Here is a 21063-nt window from a genome sequence, read left to right on the forward strand (position 1 = left end):
GGCCTGTCCCCTTGCCCAGTCAAATGAAATCCATAGATTAGGGCCTAATTCGTTTATTTCAATTGACTGACTTCCCTATATGAACTGTAACTCAGTAAAATCATTGCATTTATATTTTTGTTCAGTATACATTTTTGCAGTGCTTGACTTGGACTGACATTGGTTCTGGTACTCATTTTGGGTGCCGGTATGTTTATATTGAAGTGCAGGAACTCCCGAGCTAATATTCTACAGGAGGTACAGGAACTAAAGCAGAAGAACATTTTAGGAGCCGGTAATCATTTCCAGTTAGCTCCTAACGAAATCAAGTACGATGCTTAGGTAAAATTACAAATGTCCTGTTTGCTCAATCTGATTGGGTGGGCCTGGCTCCCCAGTGGGTGGGACTGCATCCACCCACCCAGGCCCACATGTGCCTACGCCCCTGGCTCCTATTGTGAGATGACTCTGGTTGTACTGGACCTCTGGGTCAAGCTAGAGCCACTGCCAGACGTGTACGATTAAAGGTCAGAGGCTGGTCCTGATCCGGATTGGTGGACTGAGACTGCTAGGCTCAACTGGAAATGAGCTGAAGGTCCCTGGTTGGTGAAGGTGTCCATAGTTCTCAGAGGCTGAGGTTGCATCGCTTCCTGTTCTTTCAACAACCCAGTTACTCTCTACTCTACCCACCGGACTGCTCAGATCACATGACTGGAGACTGCGTGTTTATTTGGATACAGACGAGAGATACACGTCATAAGTGAGAAACTCCCCTGACATAAGACTGAAACCAAGAATTGTATATTTGCCCTTTCTCTAGACCTGGGTTTCACAAAATGTTAGTCATGCCTGATATTTTTGGAGTCAAGGCTAAAGACAGGAACCTGGCTATAATATTGGTTTAGTTTGGTGGGCCACAATACATTTAGGTTGGTTATGACTATGGTCATATTACAAAACGAATTGGGAACCTCTCTTCTTAATAGAAGACAACACATATAGCATATGAAAGCTGATTGTTTATGTTAGAGGTAAGACACCAAAATTGGTTGGAACTAGACAACAGAGCCAAACCCTGTTAAACTGGCTGGTATTGGAGGAGACTGATTATGCAACAGAGACAGAGCTGCAACCTGAGAGTGCCAGCTAATGTTACCCTGAAATATAGACATCCTATTCTCATCATCGCCTTGGCAGGTCATCTGTTACACTTGTTTCATGTTCATCAAACAATCAGAATGGAGTGAATGTCTGTCCCACTAATTATTATTGGTTCTTATATTACTTCTAAAGTAGAATTCAGCACCACAATTTCAGAAGGGTCTGTCTGTCGGGTCACATTTGTTTTCTCAAGAAAAAGAAAAGCCCTTGAAGTATATTGTATCATTTCCCTTTTTATTGTGTATTTACATAATGTACAATAGGAAAAGAAAGAACCTGTGGTTCACAACAGCTGATTGGAGTTCAGGGCAAACTGGACAAGTACTGGAGCATGGGATGTCCATGAATGGCAGATTGAGTTCTGAGTAGTGATCAGGGATCCAGTGTTAATAACAGAGCCATATCATGTGTCGGCTTCTTCGTCTGATGAGGAGTAGCAGCCTAGTCCCAGTACATGCCCTGTGCTCTTTTCATCATTAACGGTGCTATGGGCTCCTCCTGCCCCTGTGCTGTCTCGTCGTCTCTCTCCCCCTGTATTGTCTCTGTCCTGTGCAGCAATGGCCCTTCCCAGTGGGGAGCTGTGGAGGTTGGGTAGCCCAGAGAGCAGCACCCTGGCCAGGCTCTGAGTGTGAGACGACCCTGGTTGTAATGGGCCTCTGGACCCAGCTAGAACCACCGCCAGACGGGTGCGATCAAAGTTCAGGGGCTGGTCCTGATCTGGATTGGTGGACTCTGGGCTGGGATTAGTCAGGTCAACTGGAAATGTGCTGAGGAAAGTCCCTGATTGGTGGAAGTGTACCTTGTTCTCAGAGGCTGAGGTTGCATCACTTCCTGTTCTTTTAACGACCCAGTTACTCTGTGCTCCACCCACCGGCCTGCTCAGATCACATGACTGGAGACCGCGTGGTTTCTTGGCTACAGATGAGAGAAACCAGGAATTACCTTTAAAAAAAAAATATTTCCTAGACCAGAGTTTCTCAAAATGTTAGTCATGCCTGATATATTTGGGATCAAGGCTAAAGACAGGAACCTGACCTGTAAAATAGGTTTGGTATTTTTTATGGGCCACAATGTATTTTACGTTGGTTATGACTATGGTCATATTAAAAAACTAATTGGGAACCTCTCTTCTTAATAGAAGACAACACATATAACATATGACAGCTGATTGTTTATGTTAGAGGTAAGACACCAAAACTGGTCAGAACTAGACAACAGAGCCAAACCCTGTTAAACTGACCGGTGTTGGGGGAGATGTGTGTGTCTGCACTCCTCTTGGTGTATGCTCTAGGTGACCAGGGCTGGTGTTTACAGGTCGGGTCCAGGGCTTGCAGTTTACAGATGAAGCGTTTATACTCTTTCTCCAGCCCCTGGATGCTCAGCTGGAACTCCGCTATCTTCCTCTCAGGGTAGTGAGACAACTGGGACTGCTGAGAGAGAGGAGAAAAAAATAAAAGTGTGCCATACTCACTTCCACATGAAACTTCAGTGTGGGTATCCTTTCTTCACACCCATAAACACACACAAGTCAATAAACAACAGCATTATTACTGTCTCTCATCACTTCACAAGCCTACCTGCAGATAATACTCGATTTCATTCTTGATGCTTGGGATCCACTTTTTAATGGATGAGGCTGAATTGAGTGTTGACTGTGGAAGAAAAAAAACATATCAGATCGTAAGTGCAAGTCATATTTATCCCCAATAAAGCATGTGTGAATTACTGTCAATTAGATTAAATGTGTAGAACTCACCAGTTTGGGTCTAGGTTCATGAACATCTTTGATACGGCCCTCTGTTTCAGGGCACAGAGAAGGAATTACATTTAGCTACACATTACAGTAATGTTCAACACAGGCTTTTATTCAAGCCCTGCATAACACACTGGATTCAACTGATCACCCAGATCTGAATAAGTTGAAAGGTGTTGGGTTCTAGCTTTAAATATACTTATTCATGTTACCATACTAGAACTTATTGATTACTTCACATGTATAAGGAAGGTATAGTTTGGGGTCAATGAAGGATGTATAGGAACGTGGTGTATGGAAAGTCACATTCTGTCAAACATGTTATTGCTGAAGATCAAGGCTCCTAAAAAAGGGAGGTAAAAGAAGAACTGTCTGGTTTCCGTCACTGATAAGGTAGGACAGTGGCGGATTAGGGAGGAGAGAGGAATTCGGCCCGAGGTCAGGTCAGATGAAGTGAAGAAACAGTCCAATTTCATACGCATACACTTCCACAAAGGTTCTAGCATCAGGCAGGGCCATGACTACACCAGTGAAAATAACTAATTAAGTTCCTGCCTAACAACAGAGATGTATTGGCTGTCTAGATGTATAAGGAGTTGACCCCGAATAGTAGGAGGTAATAAATATATGTCCTTGTGTAATCATGCTTAGTCTTTTACAGCAGTATGACCCAGTGGGGTGAACAAACTTGGTTTGAGCTTTTTCTAGTTGTCCGTGAGTTTTTACTCTGTTTGTTCAGAACCTAACAGCTGTAACAAAAATCTCTCCACCCAAGATCGATCTGTAGCTAGCTCTGGTCCAAGGCGTTACTTGCAGCTTAAGCCTTCTTCAACGCCCTGCTGCATCTTCACATGTAACTCTTCATATAGCTGACTAAACTCAATGGTGAAGGAAGTGTCTGATGAACTCAACTAACGGAGTTGAGCAGGGACCAGGCTTTGTGGAATTCAGTTCCGACTACATCGATTCGCTCAAGGTCAAATATACACTGCTCAAAAAAATAAAGGGAACACTTAAACAACACAATGTAACTCCAAGTCAATCACACTTCTGTGAAATCAAACTGTCCACTTAGGAAGCAACACTGATTGACAATAAATTTCACATGCTGTTGTGCAAATGGAATAGACAACAGGTGGAAATTATAGGCAATTAGCAAGACATAAAGGAGTGGTTCTGCAGGTGGAGACCACAGACCAATTCTCAGTTCCTATGATTCCTGGCTGATGTTTTGGTCACTTTTGAATGCTGGCGGTGCTTTCACTCCAGTGGTAGCATGAGATGGAGTCTACAACCCACACAAGTGGCTCAGGTAGTGCAGCTCATCCAGGATGGAACATCAATGCGAGCTGTGGCAAGAAGGTTTGCCGTGTCTGTCAGCGTAGTGTCCAGAGCATGGAGGCCCAACAGGAGACAGGCCAGTACATCAGGAGATGTGGAGGAGGGCAACAACCCAGCAGCAGGACCGCTACCTCCGCCTTTGTGCAAGGAGGAGCACTGCCATAGCCCTGCAAAATGACCTCCAGCAGGCCACAAATGTGCATGTGTCTGCTCAAACGGTCAGAAACAGACTCCATGAGGGTGGTATGAGGGCCCGACATCCACAGGTGGGGGTTGTGCTTACAGCCCAACACCGTGCAGGACGTTTGGCATTTGCCAGAGAACACCAAGATTGGAAAATTCACCACTAGTGCCCTGTGCTCTTCACAGATAAAAGCAGGTTCACACTGAGCACATGTGACAGACGTGACAGTCTGGAGACGCTGTGGAGAACATTCTGCTGCCTGCAACATCCTCCAGCATGACCGGTTTGGCGGTGGGTGAGTCATGGTGTGGGTTGGCATTTCTTTGGGGGGCCGCACAGCCCTCCATGTGCTCGCCAGAGGTAGCCTGACTGCCATTAGGTACCGAGATGAGATCCTCAGACCCCTTGTGAGACCATATGCTGGTGCGGTTGGCCCTGGGTTCCTCCTAATGCAAGACAATGCTAGACCTCATGTGGCTGGAGTGTGTCAGTAGTTCCTGCAAGAGGAAGGCATTGATGCTATGGACTGGCCCGCCCGTTCCCCAGACCTGAATCCAATTGAGCACATCTGGGACATCATGTCTCGCTCCATCCACCAACGCCACGTTGCACCACAAACTGTCCAGGAGTTGGCGGATGCTTTAGTCCAGGTCTGGGAGGAGATCCCTCAGGAGACCATCCGCCACCTCATCAGGAGCATGCCCAGGCGTTGTAGGGAGGTCATACAGGCACGTGGAGGCCACACACACTACTGGGCCTCATTTTGACTTGTTTTAAGGACATTACATCAAAGTTGGATCAGACTGTAGTGTGGTTTTCCACTTAAATTTTGAGTGTGACTCCAAATTCAGACCTCCATGGGTTGATAAATTTGATTTCCATTGATAAATTTTGTGTGATTGTGTTGTCAGCACATTCAACTATGTAAAGAAAAAAGTATTTAATAAGAATATTTCATTCATTCAGATCTAGGATGTGTTATTTTAGTGTTCCCTTTATTTTTTTGAGCAGTGTATATTTTTAGATAGATATTTTATTATTATTATTATATAATTTTCCTTATTTCAGGTCAACATTGTGGACAGATTTTACATAGTAGCAGTCAAAAGATTGGACACCCTGTCATTCAAGAGTTTCTTTATTTTTACTATTTTCTACATTGTAGAATAATAGTGAAGACATCAAAACTATGAAACAACACAAATGGAATCATGTTGTAAGCAAAGTGTTATTATTCAAAGTAGCCTCCCTTTGCCTTGATGACAGCTTTGTATACTCTTGGCATTCTCAACAAGCTTCATGAAGAAAGCTTTTCCAACAGTTTGGAAGGAGTTCCCACATATGCTGAGCACTTGTTGGCTGCTTTTCCTTCACTCTGCGGTCCAACTCATCCCAAACTATCTCAATTGGGTTGAGGTTGGGTGATTGTGGAGGCCAAGTCATCTTTATTTTCATTTTATTTCACCTTTATTTAACCAGGTAGGCTAGTTGAGAACAAGTTCTCATTTGCAACTGCGACCTGGCCAAGATAAAGCATAGCAGTGTGAACAGACAACACAGATGCAGCACTCCACTCTCCTTGGTCAAATAGCCCTTACACAGCCTGGAAGTGTGTTTTGGGTCATTGTCCTGTTGAAAAACAAATGATAGTCCCACTAAGCGCAAACCAGATGGGATGGTGTATCGCTGCAGAATGCTGTGGTAGCCATGCTGGTTAAGTGTGCCTTGAATTCTTAATAAATCACTGACAGGGTCACCAGAAAGCACCCCCACACCATCACATCTCCTCCTCTATGAGTCATGGTGGGAACCACACATGCAGAGATCATCCATTCACCTACTCTGCATCTCAGAAAGACATGGCGGTTGGAACCAAAAATCTCTAATTTGGACTCATCAGACCAAAGGACAGATTTCCACCGGTCTAATGTCTAATGCTCGTGTTTATTGGCCCAAGCAGGTCTCTTCTTATTGGTGTCCTTTAGTAGTGGTTTCTTTGCAGCAATTTGAACATGAAGGCCTGATTCACACAGTCTCCTTTGAACAGTTGATGTTGAGATATGTCTGTTACTCTCTGAAGCATGTATTTGGGGTGAAATCTAAGGTGCAGTTAACTCCAATGACCTGAACTCTGGGTCTTCCTTTCCTGTGGAGATCCTCATGAGAACCAGCTTCATCATAGCGCTTGATGGTTGTTGCGACTGCAATTGAAACTTTCAAAGTTCTTTAAATGTTCCATATTGACTGACCTTCATGTCTTAAAGTAATGATGTACTGTTGTTTCTCTTCGGCCTATTTGAGCTGTTCTTGCCATAATATGGACTTGGTCTTTTACCAAATCGGGCTAACTTCTGTATACCACCCCTGCCTTGTCACAACACAACTGATTAGCTCAAACGCATTAAGGAAAGAAATTCCACAAATGAACTTTTAACAAGGCACACCTGTTAATTGAAATGCATTCCAGGTGACTACCTCATGGAGTTGGTTGAGAGAATGCCAAGAGTGTGCAAAGCTGTCATCAAAGGGTGGCTACTTTGAAGAATCTCACTTGGTTACTACATGATTCCATGTGTTATTTAATAGTTTTGATGTCTTCACCATTATTCTATAATGTAGAAAATAGTAAAAATAAAGAGAAACCCTGGAATGAGTAGGTGTGTCCAAACTTTTGACTGTACATATATTTGAATTCCAAAATGAAACAAGGTAACATAAAACATTGCATAACCAACATACACCAAAACAAAAGCATACAAAAACAATAGAATTATACATTCCCTTTCAGTTCCCTGCTCTTAATTTTTCATTTCTCATATTAATAATTTTCCTTACATGCCTTAATTCATTTGACTGTCGCAAAATGTGAGGCTGTAACGACAAAATAATTATTCTATACAAGAACGCGACCAGCGTCAAGTTGACACACATTCATATAATTGTTATATTGACACTTCTTAGGTTATCTGAAAGATTAGCGGGAAGTGATGGCAAAAGGGGGTCTCATATTGTATAGACATCTCATTACTTGTTCCTGAATATAGCACTCATTCTCTCCAGTGTTAACACATTAAAGATCTCACAATACCACTGGTTTATTTTTGTTGGCTGGTCTTTTACCCAGTGAAGGAGAATGCATTTGCGGGCCACAAAGTTAATTTTTCACGAAGATTGAGCTGTGCTCAATTAAAGTAAGTGAGGGCCTGTTCCCGACGACACTGAGTACAAATAACCATGGGGTCCATTCTTATAGGACATACATGGCATTTGGAAAGTAGCCAGACCCCTCGACTTTTTCCACATTTTGTTAGGTTACATACAGCCTCATTCTAAAATGGATTAAATTACAAATTTTCCTCAATCTACACACAATACCCCATAATGACAAAGAGAAAACTTTTTGACATTTGTGCAAATATATATATATAAAAATACTGAAATATTACATTTACATAAGTATTCAGACCCTTTACTCAGTACTTTGTTGAAGCACCTTCGGCAGCGATTATAGCCTCCCGTCTTCTTGGGCATGACGCTACAAGCTTGGCATACCTGTATTTGGGGAGTTTCTACCATTCTTCTCTGCAGATACTCTCAATCTCTGCCAGGTTGAATGGGTAGCGTTGCTGCACAGCTATTTCCAGGTCTCTCCAGAGATCGGGTTAAAGTCCGTGCTCTGGCTGGGCCACTCATGGACATTCAGAGACTTGTCCCAAAGCAACTCCTGCGTTGTCTTGGCTGTGTGTCATTGTGTTGGCTGTGTGTCATAATGTCATTGTCCTGTTGGAAGGTGAACCTTCGCCCCAGTCTGAGGTCCTGAGCACTATGGAGCAGGTTTTCATCAAGGATTTCTGTGTACTTTGCTCCGTTCATCTTTCCCTCGATCCTGACTAGTGTCCCAGTTCCTGCTGCTGAAAAACATCCCCACAGCATGATGCTGCCACCACCATGCTTCACCGTAGGGATTGTGCCAGCTTTCCTACAGACATTCATCAGACAAGATCATTTTGTTTCTCATGGTTTGAGAGCCCTTTAGGTGCCTTTTGGCAAACTCCAAGAGTGGCTTCCGGCTGGCCACTAAACCATAAAGGTATGATTGGTTAAGTCCTGGATGGATGTCCTTCTGGAAGGTTCTCCCATCTCCATAGAGGACCTCTGGAACTCTGTCAGAGTGCATAGTGACCACCTGGTTTTGGTCACCACCCTGACCAAGGCCCTTCTCCCTCGATTGCTCAGTTTGGCTGGGCGGTGGTTCCAAACATCTTCCATTTAAGAATGATGGAGGCCACTGTGTTCTTGGGGACCTTCAATGCTGCAGAAATGATTTGCTACCCTTCCCCAGACATGTGCCTAGACACAATCCTGTCGCGGAGCTCTACAATTCCTTCACCTCATGGCTTGCTTTTTGCTCTGACATGCACTGTCAACTGTGGGACCGTACATAGACAGTGTGCCTTTCAAAATCATGTCCAATCAATTGAATTTACCACAGGCAAACTCAGGTAAACTCCCATCAAGTTTTTTTTATTTTTTTTTACCTTTATTTAACTAGGCAAGTCAGTTAAGAACAAATTCTTATTTTCAATGACGGCCTAGGAACAGTGGGTTAACTGCCTGTTCAGGGGCAGAACGACAGATTTGTACCTTGTCAGCTCGGGGGTTTGAACTTGCAACCTTCCGGTTACTAGTCCAACGCTCTAACCACTAGGCTACCCTGCCACCCCAAGTTGTTAAAACATCAAGGATGATCAACGGAAACAGGATGCACCTGAGCTCAATTTCATGTCTCAAAGCAAAGCGCCTGGATACTTCTGTAAATAAGGTACGTAAAAAAAAAAAAATACTTAACACATTTGCAAGAAGAAGAAAAAAAGGAAAAAAACTGTTTTCGCTCCGTCATTATGGTGTATTGTCTGTAGATTGGTGAGTATTTTTTAAAAACATTTAATATTTGTTTAAATAAGTCTGTAAAGTCACAAAATGTGGAAAATGGAAGGGGGTCTGAATACTTTCCGAATGCAAAGGGGCCACCTGGAGAGGATAGAAAAGTCTGGTGAAAAATATTCCTTTTAAATCAGATTCATTCTAATGGCAGGTACATCTATCTAGGTCTTCCTACCCCACCCCCCATTTTTATGCTGCTGCTACTTTCTATTTTCCATGTATAGTCACTTTACCTCTACCTACATGTACATATTACCTCAATTACCTCGACTAACCGGTGACCCCACACAATGACTCTGTACTGGTACCCCCTGTATATAGCCTCTCTACTGTCATTTTATGGTTTGCTCCTTAATCATTTGCTATTTTAAAAAATATATTTTTTACTTCAGTTTATTTTAGTAAATACTTTAACACTTTTTTCTTAAAACTGCATTGTTGGTTAAGGGCTTGTAAGTAAGCATTTCACTGTAAGGTGAACCTGTTGTAGTCAGCACAGATTTTTTTTTACTGTGTAGGACGAGTAAGTGCATGCCTCCATTAGCCTAGCTAGCTTCTCCCGGTTTGATGTAGTCAAGACCGGTACTAGGTAATCTTATTGGATGATACATAAGCAAGCTTTGGCAGCTATTAGTCTACTATAACGGGAGTCAGCTTGGTTGGTTTCTGTCTCTCCCTCCCTCCTCCCTGTTGCCAGTGTCACTCGCTCAAACTCACAGTAGCCTACAGACACAACCCGAAAGCTGCTAGAGCACCACTTCTGTCTACCTCACTCCTGAAAGTAGCTACAAATTAGATTTTTCTGCTGCTTCTCTCACTCTGCGCCGACCAGGTCTATATGGAATGGGTCTGTCTAGTTGTCCTGGGGTCCGTTCGGAACAGGTCTCTATATTATTATTCATGCATATCAGGTACGGATGGGAAAGCGAACAGGTCCAACGTTTTGGACCTGTGAAGGCCTTTAACCTGTACTACGAACTGACAACACATATGCATGGACCAGAGCTAGTTTGGTGGTAAAAATGTGTGTCATGGTGCTTTTAAAACAACTGCAAACTCTGGAAATAATGAGGTCAAATCATAACGTCTGTGATCTTCAGGTCGCAAAGTCAGAGTTCTAGAAAGATGCCTGAGTTTCTGACTTGGAATTCTAATTTGGATGACCATTTAAAATGGTGACAGACCGCCTTGATTCGGTCTTATGTATCAAATTTTGAAATTGTGTGTTTTACATTGGATAAAAGCAGAGACACAGATCTACAAAATGGTATATCGTATACTGCATTTGAGGAACAATGGAAAAGCAATTCTGCTAACCTCACTTTTCAGAAAATGCCCTTTGAATGGTTTGGTACCTACTGGAGAGCTCCTCTTTGTCTACACCCATTCAGCATTGTTCACACCCTCTTAAGCTTTAGCCCCACCCATCTCTTTAAGGGTTGATCTGAGGGTTATGTTCTAACAACGGCATTCAAGTACCCAAGCTAACTGGCTAGCTACTTCCAAGACACATATGAGAGAACAGCTCACTGACCATTTTACTCATCCAAGCAGAGCTGGTTAGGCTGTTTTTATGTTATCCGGAGTGTTGGTGTCTGCAACTCCAGAGCGTTGGAAACAATTTACTATTTTCTGACAACATTTACTGACACCGGCCATATTCAACGGGTGTTGAGTGTTCGTAAATTCCTCATTTGTTCTGCGCTCTGGCACAGACGAGAGTGCTCTGAAATCAGGGTAGATAGCCAGACAGAATTTACCAGCTACGTCTGGCAACAGTTGTCGCAGTGACATTCTTGAAATGGATACTTACATAGTGGAGTCTTTTGTTAAGACACGTAGGTAGTTAGCTAGCTAGACAATGAACCATAATCCCAACTCATGACTTTACTACCATGCATGAATCTGGTAGCTAACCAATCAGGTTCAATGTTAGCTAGCTAACATTAGGCTATAACTAGCAAAGCAAATGGCTCTGAGATACAAATAATAAGATCATACACGTAACATTAGCTAGCTAGCTAACAGTACACTTCAATTTGAAATTAAAACGACTTCAAAATTAGAAAAGTGTCATATCTGAAAATGTTGCTAGCTAGACTACTTTACCTGTATAAATCATGGATGGACCCTTCTCCCTGTCACGGATGCCCATACTCTAATTCCACTTATTTCCCTACATACATGTTAGAATTTTTTCACTAGATAAAACGTTGTTATCAAAAGCAATCACTTTTGCATGGGAAAACACAGAATCCTACTAAAATTACAGCTCATGCTTAATTACGTCACATGGCTCATGCCCGGGAGTCAGTCTGGTTCTAAATCGAATGTAATAAACTTTCAAACACTAACAAGGCCAGGCAAGATAATGCCACGTTCTTGTGCTAGAACTAGGAAACTCATACATTTCCAATTTGCTAATTGTTGAACGCAGCACGTGATTACCTACAACCAATTAGCAAGTTGTAAATGTCCGAGTTTCCTAGTTCCTACTAGCAAACTCCCTCATTCTGTCCATTTATGACGTGAGGGGCATTCCTGCAGATGCTCTAAGGCAGGAATGCTCGAATTGCGGGCTGCAGTGGCACACTATTGATCAAATCGGTGGGAATATAATTTTTGGAGCGATTAATGGAAAGCTGCATGGCGTTGAAAAAGACTCAAATCGAACATATCATCGTGGACCAGATATATAATGTAACTAGCTAGCTCGCTGATAGCTAAGGCAGTGGGTGTTTCTAGCTATAGGCTAGTAGCAAGCTTGCCAGAGCGAAACTAGCTAGCTAGATAATACTAACAATGTTTGCTAGCACTGCAAAGAGCCATACTTAACGTGTAGCTAAAAATACAAACGGAATACTTAATCTACTGAAAGACGATTGATTGCCACTTGCCATCTCTTTCTTTTTGAAGCCATAATCTGTTCAATTTCCCCAGTTGTTTCTCCTCGTTTCTAGCCATTTGGGAGGGACACGCTAATTTACCAGCGACATTCTTCTTCTTTGGGTATATTGGCGAACTAACGTTACACACAAAAAAATGTATTGTCGTCACCAATTGGGTGGGGGTTAAACAATGAACTAAAGGAAAGTAAATTACACTACAGGGAACATAAACTACTAAATATCTAAGTATATATTCCCACTCCTCTGTCATTCGAAACCTTACCAGGAACACATCAACAAAATGTCACATAATTGTCTAGCCAAGTCATGTGACACGATGGACGGGCTCGTTCCAGGTTGTCTTGTGTTCTAGCCGCACTGTGCATCTCAGATGTTAAAAATGAACAACCACGAACCAGAGTACTCCCTGGTGGGAGCGGCCATTCTTATTGACTTTGTATTTTATTGTATTGTTGTTTAAATAAAACAAATGTAACTATATATATATATATATATGTATATATTAGTTAAAAAATCGGGGAGGCAGCAGTAATAGTAAACTTCATATTCATATTCAACGTCTTTGCACGCTAAGGAATACAGTACTGAAAACGTTAGATGAATTTAAGGTTAACATAGGCTATGAAACCCACCTTATTGGACAATCCACATTTGTCTCTCATAGTGTCTGTGAAATTGAAAAACAAAATAGATGGCTGCTATGCATACTTATAGACGACACTAATGCTACAGTTTGTGACCATCCTGATAACTGTTATAAGCTTCATGAGCATCAGAAATGTCATCCTTTTTAAACAACCTTTTGTGGCCAATTAATAAACATCTTTGGTTAATTTAGAAATTGAATAAATGATTGGCCTATTCTTAAATTACTAACTTTTATATATTTAATTCTGCTTAACATTGGATTATATAATTTCACCATGTATTTGGCTCCCGAGTGGCACAGCGGTCTAAGGCACTGCATCTCAGTGCTAGAGGCGTCCAGGCTGTATCACAACCGGCCGTGATTGGGAGTCGCACAATTGGCCTAGCATCGTCTGGGTTAGGGTTTGGCCGGTGTAGGCCGTCATTGTTAATTAGAATTTGTTCTTAACTGACTTGCTTAGTTAAATAAAGGTTATGTTTTTAGTTATTTGCCTTTGAACAAACAAACAACCTGCTTGGAGGACAACGTGCAGTGAACGCTCATTCAAGTGCAACGCAGGATGCTTTGGTCTGTCCCGCGCCAAGATTAGAGAGTGATCTCCACTTCCAGTGAAACACACATACTTCCTATGAAGATGGGATGAAACTGGTTCTCCAATAGAAATACCCGATGTCATGGCGACTTGACATGGCTATCTAAACTCATGCTCAGAAACACGTCATCGGGTCTAACGTTCGTCTTGCGCCAAACTGCGCATGTGCATGTCGTTAAAATCAAAGCCACTCCATCAATAAAACTTTTTTTTACAAGAATGAAAACGTGTCAGTTTGTCACTTTCACGAGGTTGGAGTAATAACATGTTCAACTACTTAAGACATTGGCTCGGATATCGGTTGTGTCTTTCGATTTCGAGAAAATTAACAACTAAGGAAGAATTGTTCAATTCTCTCACTGACATCTCAAACCCGGCCTGGTCTGCTTCGTCTGTTTCGCAAGCTTTCCCAGAACTGTCACGATGTTGCGCATCTGGGTTTAGAAACTCTTGGGTTTAAAAATGTTTCGACTTGCTAACTAGATGAACGCAGCACGTGTATATCTACAACAATTTAGCAAATCTGAAATTTACGAGTTTCCTAGTTCTGACTAGGACATGAACGCGGCATGTGTGCTTATCTGGCGGGGTGACGTGGGTCTTCCGAACGTACTCTGTCATATCATACGGGGTGCGTTCGTAAATTCCCTCTGGCTATCTAATCCGATTTAAGAGCACTCGTCTGAGTTTGCCAGAGCATAGAATAACTGATTAATTTATGAACAGGCAACACCCGTTGAATGTGAGCACATCGGCAAAAAAACGTAATTCAGTTGTTGCCAACAGCACAGTGACAAGCACCAACGCGCTATATAACATTAAAAGAGCCAAACCAACTCTGCTATGGGAGTAAAATGGTCCGAATGAGATGTAAAACTAAAGCTAGCCAACTTTAGCCAGTTAGCTAGGGTGCTTGACTGCTGTTGTGAGGTCAGAACGCTCAGATCAACCCTACTCCCATGTCAGAGCGTCCAGTGGGCTCTGAGAGCTACAATTTGAAAATGCTCTGAAATTACGAAAGCCCATAGTGCAGTCTGGCACTCCAGGGTGAATTTACAAACACACCCATGGTCAGGTAAGTTCCCCATGTGTTCCAATATGACGTCATATTTTGCCAAGTTAGGGTAATCAAATTAGAGCAGACTGATAAAAATCAGTTTGAGTCTCTGACCCACTCGAATATTGTGTCAATTATTATGTCTGTTTATCTGATTTAAAATACAGGCTCAATGTTCTTCCATAAGACTGTTATTAGTTGTACTTTCTCAATTTGGTCTTATAAGTAGCCTACAGAATAAAACCTGAACAGTAATAATAATTTCTATATCGCTTTTCATAACAATCTCAAAGCGCTTCAAAAGCAAATAATAAACAAGCAATACTCATCATCATGAGTAGCCTAGCTATAGTTAGATCAACCAATAGAGGCCAAGTCTTTGAGTGCATGCATTTTCCTAAGATGGAGAGGTACAGTTCATGGCTTTATCATAGGAAGGTGGTCAGGGAGATGGTTGATGAAGAGTCTGGTGACGATCATGTAGAGGCCTGAGTCGTGCATCTACTGGACCTCCTTAACAATATGACACCCACTTGAGTGATGCCTCAGCAGCTTTGGGCGCCATAAAGGACACCACACACAGTTCAGACTAGTAGTCAGTCATCCTCTCTATGAGCCCTCTCTCTTAGTACTGCATCTCCCATAGAGCCCCACAGTGGAGGTGTCATAATACCCATAAACCTAGCGGTCAAACAGGGAAATGGTTCCAATTGTTTTTCCACCATTTATTTTTCCCATAGGGAATTTTAGAAACACTTCAAATAAGAGCTGTGTTTCTTGTGTGTTTATCCTGGCGTGATGTTTTGATAACAATGTAAATCTCTCTTGGACAAAGTTACTTTTATCAATATATTTGGCTCTACTTTCTCTCTGATTCGAAAATGCTAATTTCCATCAAACTAGACATCATGCAAAACTACAAATCCTTGCAAGCTCCTGCACGTCATCTCTAGCTGACACCTTTGCTAACAGATATTGTGTCAATATGATATGATTTCAAAAGATCAGGAGCTAGCAGCCAGGTGAAACAAAAAAGCTGGTATAGTATCCAGATCCATAATTGGAACAAAAACAATTAGCCAGATAAATAGACAAAAGAGTTGATCTGCCAGTCCATCTGCAAATCTGTGGGTCAAAACCACCAGAAATATGCAATAAACTCAACGTCATCAAAAACAAAACAGCTGATAAAAAAAACTCAATTACAAACACTTACACATTTTTGTACATTTACATGTTACATATTTAAAGGAGCTCTCTGGTTAGGCTGCTTCTAGGCTGACTATGTATTTTTTTCATGGGATTTTAAATCTTAGTTTGACCTACTTTGTAGTTTGTATATTTGTAGTACATTGTGTAGATATTACATCTTCTAGATACTTCTAGATATTCCTGTTTTTAATTATAGGGAACATTTATTTGTGTAGTGAACAACTACTTGTTTATTGAACATCAGAATATTTTCCTCTATGAGTACTGTTGTAATATAAACATGATTTTATTTGTTCTGTATTGTCCTAAACATGGTCTTCATCAGTAATAAACTACAGCCTTGGCCCTGGAGAAAATACCTAGATTTTTTAAACTGTGCTCATCTCATCGGCAATGTCGCCCTCTTGTGAATATTTCAGAGTCCTACAGGAAATCACAGACTTTCTGCTCATACAGTATATATATGTATGTTTTCTTTACTGTTTCTGTATTAGCAGGTGCTCATCTGCCATCTAGCTGGATAGTTATTATTAAAACGTTATGATTATGCTCTTATTTATTACAATTGTATGACTTTGCCCAGTGCCCACCCCTCAATATAACATGTCTAGATACAATGTAACCATAGGCCTATACTCAAATGTTTTGTTTGTAAATATGTTTGTTTACATTAGTTACCACCATGTTTCTTCCTGTCGCTTATCCCTCTGGTGTTATTGTTGTTTACAGTGATCCTGCTTGTGATGCTGCGTGAGCAACCCTATAGTCATGTTGACCAGGGCAACAGGAAGTTAAGTTTAGGATACAATATAGGGACAGAACATGTCACCACTACACACAATTCAGCTGTGCTATGAATTTACTAAACACTTTGGCTGCAATGCATTAAAAATAACTTTAGAAATGATTGAAAACGTATTATGATTGAGTAATTGAAGTTATAATCATGATTTATTTTATAGGTCCCTCAACCATAGTAGTGTGTCAGAAGCATTTGCCCTGGAGGCCTGTGAATGTAGACCACTTCACAACATACAGAGTATCTGTGTTCCTTAAACCTTGTTAGATGGTGAGACTCAAGTGGAGCTGAGGTGTTAGGTGGTCCACTCTTGTTGCACTCGAATCTACACTAGAGAGATAGAAGGGTCATTGACTGAAACTCAATCACTAACCTCAGGATCAATAAGGCATTCCTGGCCTACATCCCTGCTGTAGAGGTTGAACCTATAACCACAGGTCTAGGACCAGATTACTCAGTCCCACAGCAATGTCTAACTAGTGTGCTGTAGAGAGATAAAAGGGTCATTGACTGTGAAACATCACTAACCTCAGGATCAATAAGGCATTCATGGTACAGATAACTTGCTGCTCTCATAACATGTTGCAGCATGTTTCAGTGTACACACACAATACACACCCTTTCACAACACACACAGAGGCATTGTATTCAGTTCACATGTTTTATTACATTTCTTAAATATTGATTTGTTTCTGAAGTGCTCAGAAAATGAACATACAAAATTATATTGTTTCTTATTACAAATTGTAAATGTAAGTACTCCAAGTCGATCTTATATACAACTAATAACAATGAGTGGAACCCCATTAAACAACTTCAGAAAAAAACAAGTAACTAAGCTTTTTTCTAACTTAATTCAATACAATTAAGAATAAACAATACATTGTAACTCAAAAGTTAGGCAGCTTTTGTTAAACGGTTTAATCTGTTTAGACTAGGCTACAAGCCTTCTCCTTAAACGCAGGAAGTTTTCAAATCTACTGTCTTTGTTTTTTATAATACTGAATAGGTCCATTCATAAAAGCACAGCTTGGTCAACGCCAACAAATGGCCAGTCAATAAAAACAACACGAAACAAAACATCCGTTTGTCCTGTTTGTTGCTGTTTCTTTTCCTTCACACGCTCTGCTCTGTCCGGAGCCCCAACTCCTGTGCGCAACCGTGGCGCGCGAAGCACCCGGTTAGAGGCAGCCAGCCAGTCACGGTTCCCTCCCACCATTCTCGTGCTGTTACTGTCCCATTCTACCTGTCACAATGCCACGGAGCCACGGAACAGCCATCCAGTCACTTATAAACGATCTGTCCTTTTCGTTCAAACTCTTTCTCTATTCTTCCCCAAGTGTCCTGTCCTCTTCAGAAGGTCTGGAGCTGCTGCGTCAGCATGAGTTGACAGCCGCTGTTAACATGGTTCATCACCTTCTGTTTGAGCTGGGCTACCTGTTCCCTCAGCATGTTGGCTGTGGAAGCCAGGTCGGTGTTCTGAGTCTTCAGGTTCTTCACCTTGTCCTCCAACCGGGAGATGCGCTCTAGCTTCCGCTTCCTGCACTTGGAAGCGGCGACGCGGTTCCTCATGCGCTTCCTCTCGGCTTTGATTCTCTCCTGATTCTCCATGTCAATGGGAGAGAGTGGAGGGGTCTCCCCGAGCATCTCAGGTACCGTCTGGGGCTCCTCTTTCAGGGCTGTGAGCCTGGGGTGGGGGTGAGACTGCTGCCCATAGATGGGGAGCTGAGGCGGGGCAGAGGGGAAGCTCATAGCCGGCACTGAGGTGGTGTAACCGGGGGCTGAGTTGGTGGTGACAGCCGGGGTAAAAGTGTTCAAGTTTTCGTAGACAGGTGACTCAGAGCGCATGGCTACGTTGTTATAAACAGTGCTCGCAGCCACGGAGCAAACAGGTGGGAGTGTGGTCGAGTTGTTGATTCTTGTCTGCCCGGTGGAGGTGACTGGGACCCCAGGTGCGTTGGGTAAGACGTGTTGATGATGGAGCTCCGCCAGAGCTCTAACGAACCCCTCGGCAAAGCCCTCCTGCTCATCAGTCACGTTCCTCGGACAGAGGAACTGCGTCGGGGTAGGTGTGGTGGTGATCAGGCCGTTGCTGGACTGAATGATGAGTCGCTCCAACTCTGGGGAGGCAAGTTTGAGGAGCTGCACATCCGGAGAGGTGAGGATATCGCTGGCTTTAGCCTGTAGGTGAGGTTTGAGTGTGATGGTTGGGTCAGCCAGGTTCAGTGTCATGCTGTGTTTCAGAGCTTTGGGGTTGTATCCGTAGCCCGCGTTCTGATGCTGGGAGAAAGCGTTATGCGAGTCGTCGTAGAAAGTAGTTTCCATCTTGGTAGACATAGAATATAAACCAAACACTCAGTTTGAAATGTCTCTAGTAGGCTACTCAAACAGAAGATATGTGTGTTTCGTTTACCTCTCTCTCGTTCTTTCCGTTGTAAAACTCGGAGAAAAGTGTCATACTGTGTCAGACAATGCTTTCAACCTCCGAAGCCGAGCCAAGAGTCTGGAATAAAATTGTGTCCCGTACACACACTTCTAACTTGTAAGCGCACTCCTTATCCCGAGAAAAAGTATTCTGTTCAGCTTCACTGATAATCTGACTCAGAACGCTGTATAAATTCTTCAAACTCGTTCTTTCGCGTCTGTCCACAGTTTTTTGACAGTCTTCGAATGAGACGCGGTAAGTGCTATAAGTCCTTATAGTTCAACAGCATTTCTGCTCAAAGCGCGCCTTTCTAGCTCTCTGTGTGTATACTGACTCTTCCAGCGTGGAGGCAAAGCTTATCTGCAGCCACTGCCTCTCTAAAAATACGCATGATGTCACCTCTGGATTCTTCCATTGGCTGCAGGCGTTTGCGGGGCGTTCCCTGTTGCCAGATAAGGCGCGTTGCCTAGACGACCACCCAGAAGATTCTCGGTCTCGCGTTGGCTGATGGGATGAGGTAATGCAAGTGAAGGGGCGCGGTGCATTGTGGAATGACGTGTGGTTTTTGAATATCTGGTTACCCGCGGCTTAGCGCTCACAGAGAGTAGTAGCGGGATAGACAGTGTGTATTTGGAAAATTCCCTTGATATGTACAGTTCATAGATGTATGTTATCCAATATATAGGTCTATGCTGCATTATGTATTATTCCACAGAAAATATACTCCCCATACGTTTTTATAGAGATTCAAATGATTTTCTGCCAGACAGACTTCCTCTGCCTCCAGAAACTTTGCATGATCAGCCCTGAGGTAATGTGTTACTGTTTTATTATCCATGATGCAAATAATGATGTGTTTGAATAATTGTCTTGATGAATGTCGTTGTTTGATTGAATGAATAATAGACTAATATTTGCTTATGAAGTTATACAGGACATCAGTTATTAGACGTTTTATCTGTATCTGTGTGTCTGAGGACATTGAGAGAAATTATATCCATTCACTACTGTGTTTATGTATTGGCCCAGGGCAGGCCTTTATTTAACCAGGATAGTCCATTCAGCAATAAGCACCACTGTTTTTTAGGAGTCCTGGGATCCATGAAAACATTAACCTGCAGATGACATGATACGGTTGAAGTTGGAAGTTTACATACACTTAGGTTGGAGTCATTAAAACTTGTTTTTCAACCACTCCACAAATGTAATGTTAACAAGCTATAGTTTTGGCAAGTCGGTTAGGACATCTACTTTGTGCATGACACAAGTCATTTTTCCAACAGTTGTTTACAGACAGAGTATTTCACTTATAATTCACTGTATCACAATTCCAGTGGGTCAGAAGTTTACATACACTAAGTTGACTGTGTCTTTAAACAGCTTGAAAATTATGTCATGGCTTTAGAAGCTTCTGGTAGGCTAATTGGAGGTGTACCTGTGGATGTATTTCAAGGCCTACCTTCAAACTCAGGGCCTCTTTGCTTGATATCACGGGAAAAAAAAAATTGTAGACCTCCACAAGTCTGGTTCATCCTTGGGAGCAATTTACAAATGCCTGAAGGTACCATGTTCATTTGTAAAAACAATAGTATGCAGGTATAAACACCATGGGACCATGCAGCCGTCATACCGCTCAGGAGAGATTAACTTAATTTGGTGCGAAAATTGCAAATCAATCCCAGAACAACAGCGAAGGACCTTGTGAAGATACTGGAGGAAACAGGTACAAAAATATTTTGGGAAAAAGTATTTGATTCCCTGCTGATTTTGTATGTTTGCCCACTGACAAAGAAATGATCAGTCTATAATTTTAATGGTAGGTTTATTTGAACAGTGAGAGACAGAATAACAACAACAAAAAAATCCAGAAAAACACGTTAAAAAAGTTATAAAACGATTTGCATTTTAATGAGCGAAATATGTATTTGACCCCTCTGCAAAACATGACTTAGTACTTGGTGGCAAAACCCTTGTTGGCAATCACAGAGGTCAGACGTTTCTTGTAGTTGGACACAAACACAGACTTTTATTTACCTGGACACCCAGTAAAACACTGAT

General features: G+C 42.2%; 2 protein-coding genes across 4 annotated transcripts; both read right to left on the reverse strand.

Moving 5' to 3' along the window:
• Positions 1-1353: 1353 nt before the first annotated feature.
• On the reverse strand, positions 1354-12558 carry si:dkey-86e18.1 (uncharacterized protein LOC557342 homolog). Of its 3 annotated transcripts, none has more exons than XM_029632867.2 (5): positions 12260-12558; positions 2897-2937; positions 2718-2792; positions 2381-2567; positions 1354-2082 (listed from the first exon to the last, which is right to left on the reverse strand). In XM_029632867.2, the coding sequence occupies exons 1-5, from the start codon at positions 12519-12521 to the stop codon at positions 1544-1546; spliced, it is 1104 nt and encodes a 367-aa protein (XP_029488727.1). In that variant the 5' UTR covers positions 12522-12558; the 3' UTR covers positions 1354-1543. The 3 variants fall into 3 exon arrangements, with proteins under 3 accessions (XP_029488727.1, XP_029488725.1, XP_029488728.1); XM_029632865.2 differs by having other exon boundaries at positions 2381-2570; XM_029632868.2 differs by having other exon boundaries at positions 1354-2055; positions 2381-2570; positions 12260-12557.
• Positions 12559-17222: 4664 nt separating this feature from the next.
• LOC115108486 (transcription factor Jun-like) lies at positions 17223-19352 on the reverse strand. The gene has a single exon (XM_029632869.2). It carries the CDS (start codon positions 18915-18917, stop codon positions 17934-17936), a length of 984 nt encoding a protein of 327 aa, XP_029488729.1. The 5' UTR covers positions 18918-19352; the 3' UTR covers positions 17223-17933.
• Positions 19353-21063: the final 1711 nt, after the last annotated feature.

Source organism: Oncorhynchus nerka, linkage group LG24 (assembly GCF_034236695.1).
Source record: "Oncorhynchus nerka isolate Pitt River linkage group LG24, Oner_Uvic_2.0, whole genome shotgun sequence".
Lineage (NCBI taxonomy): Eukaryota > Metazoa > Chordata > Actinopteri > Salmoniformes > Salmonidae > Oncorhynchus > Oncorhynchus nerka.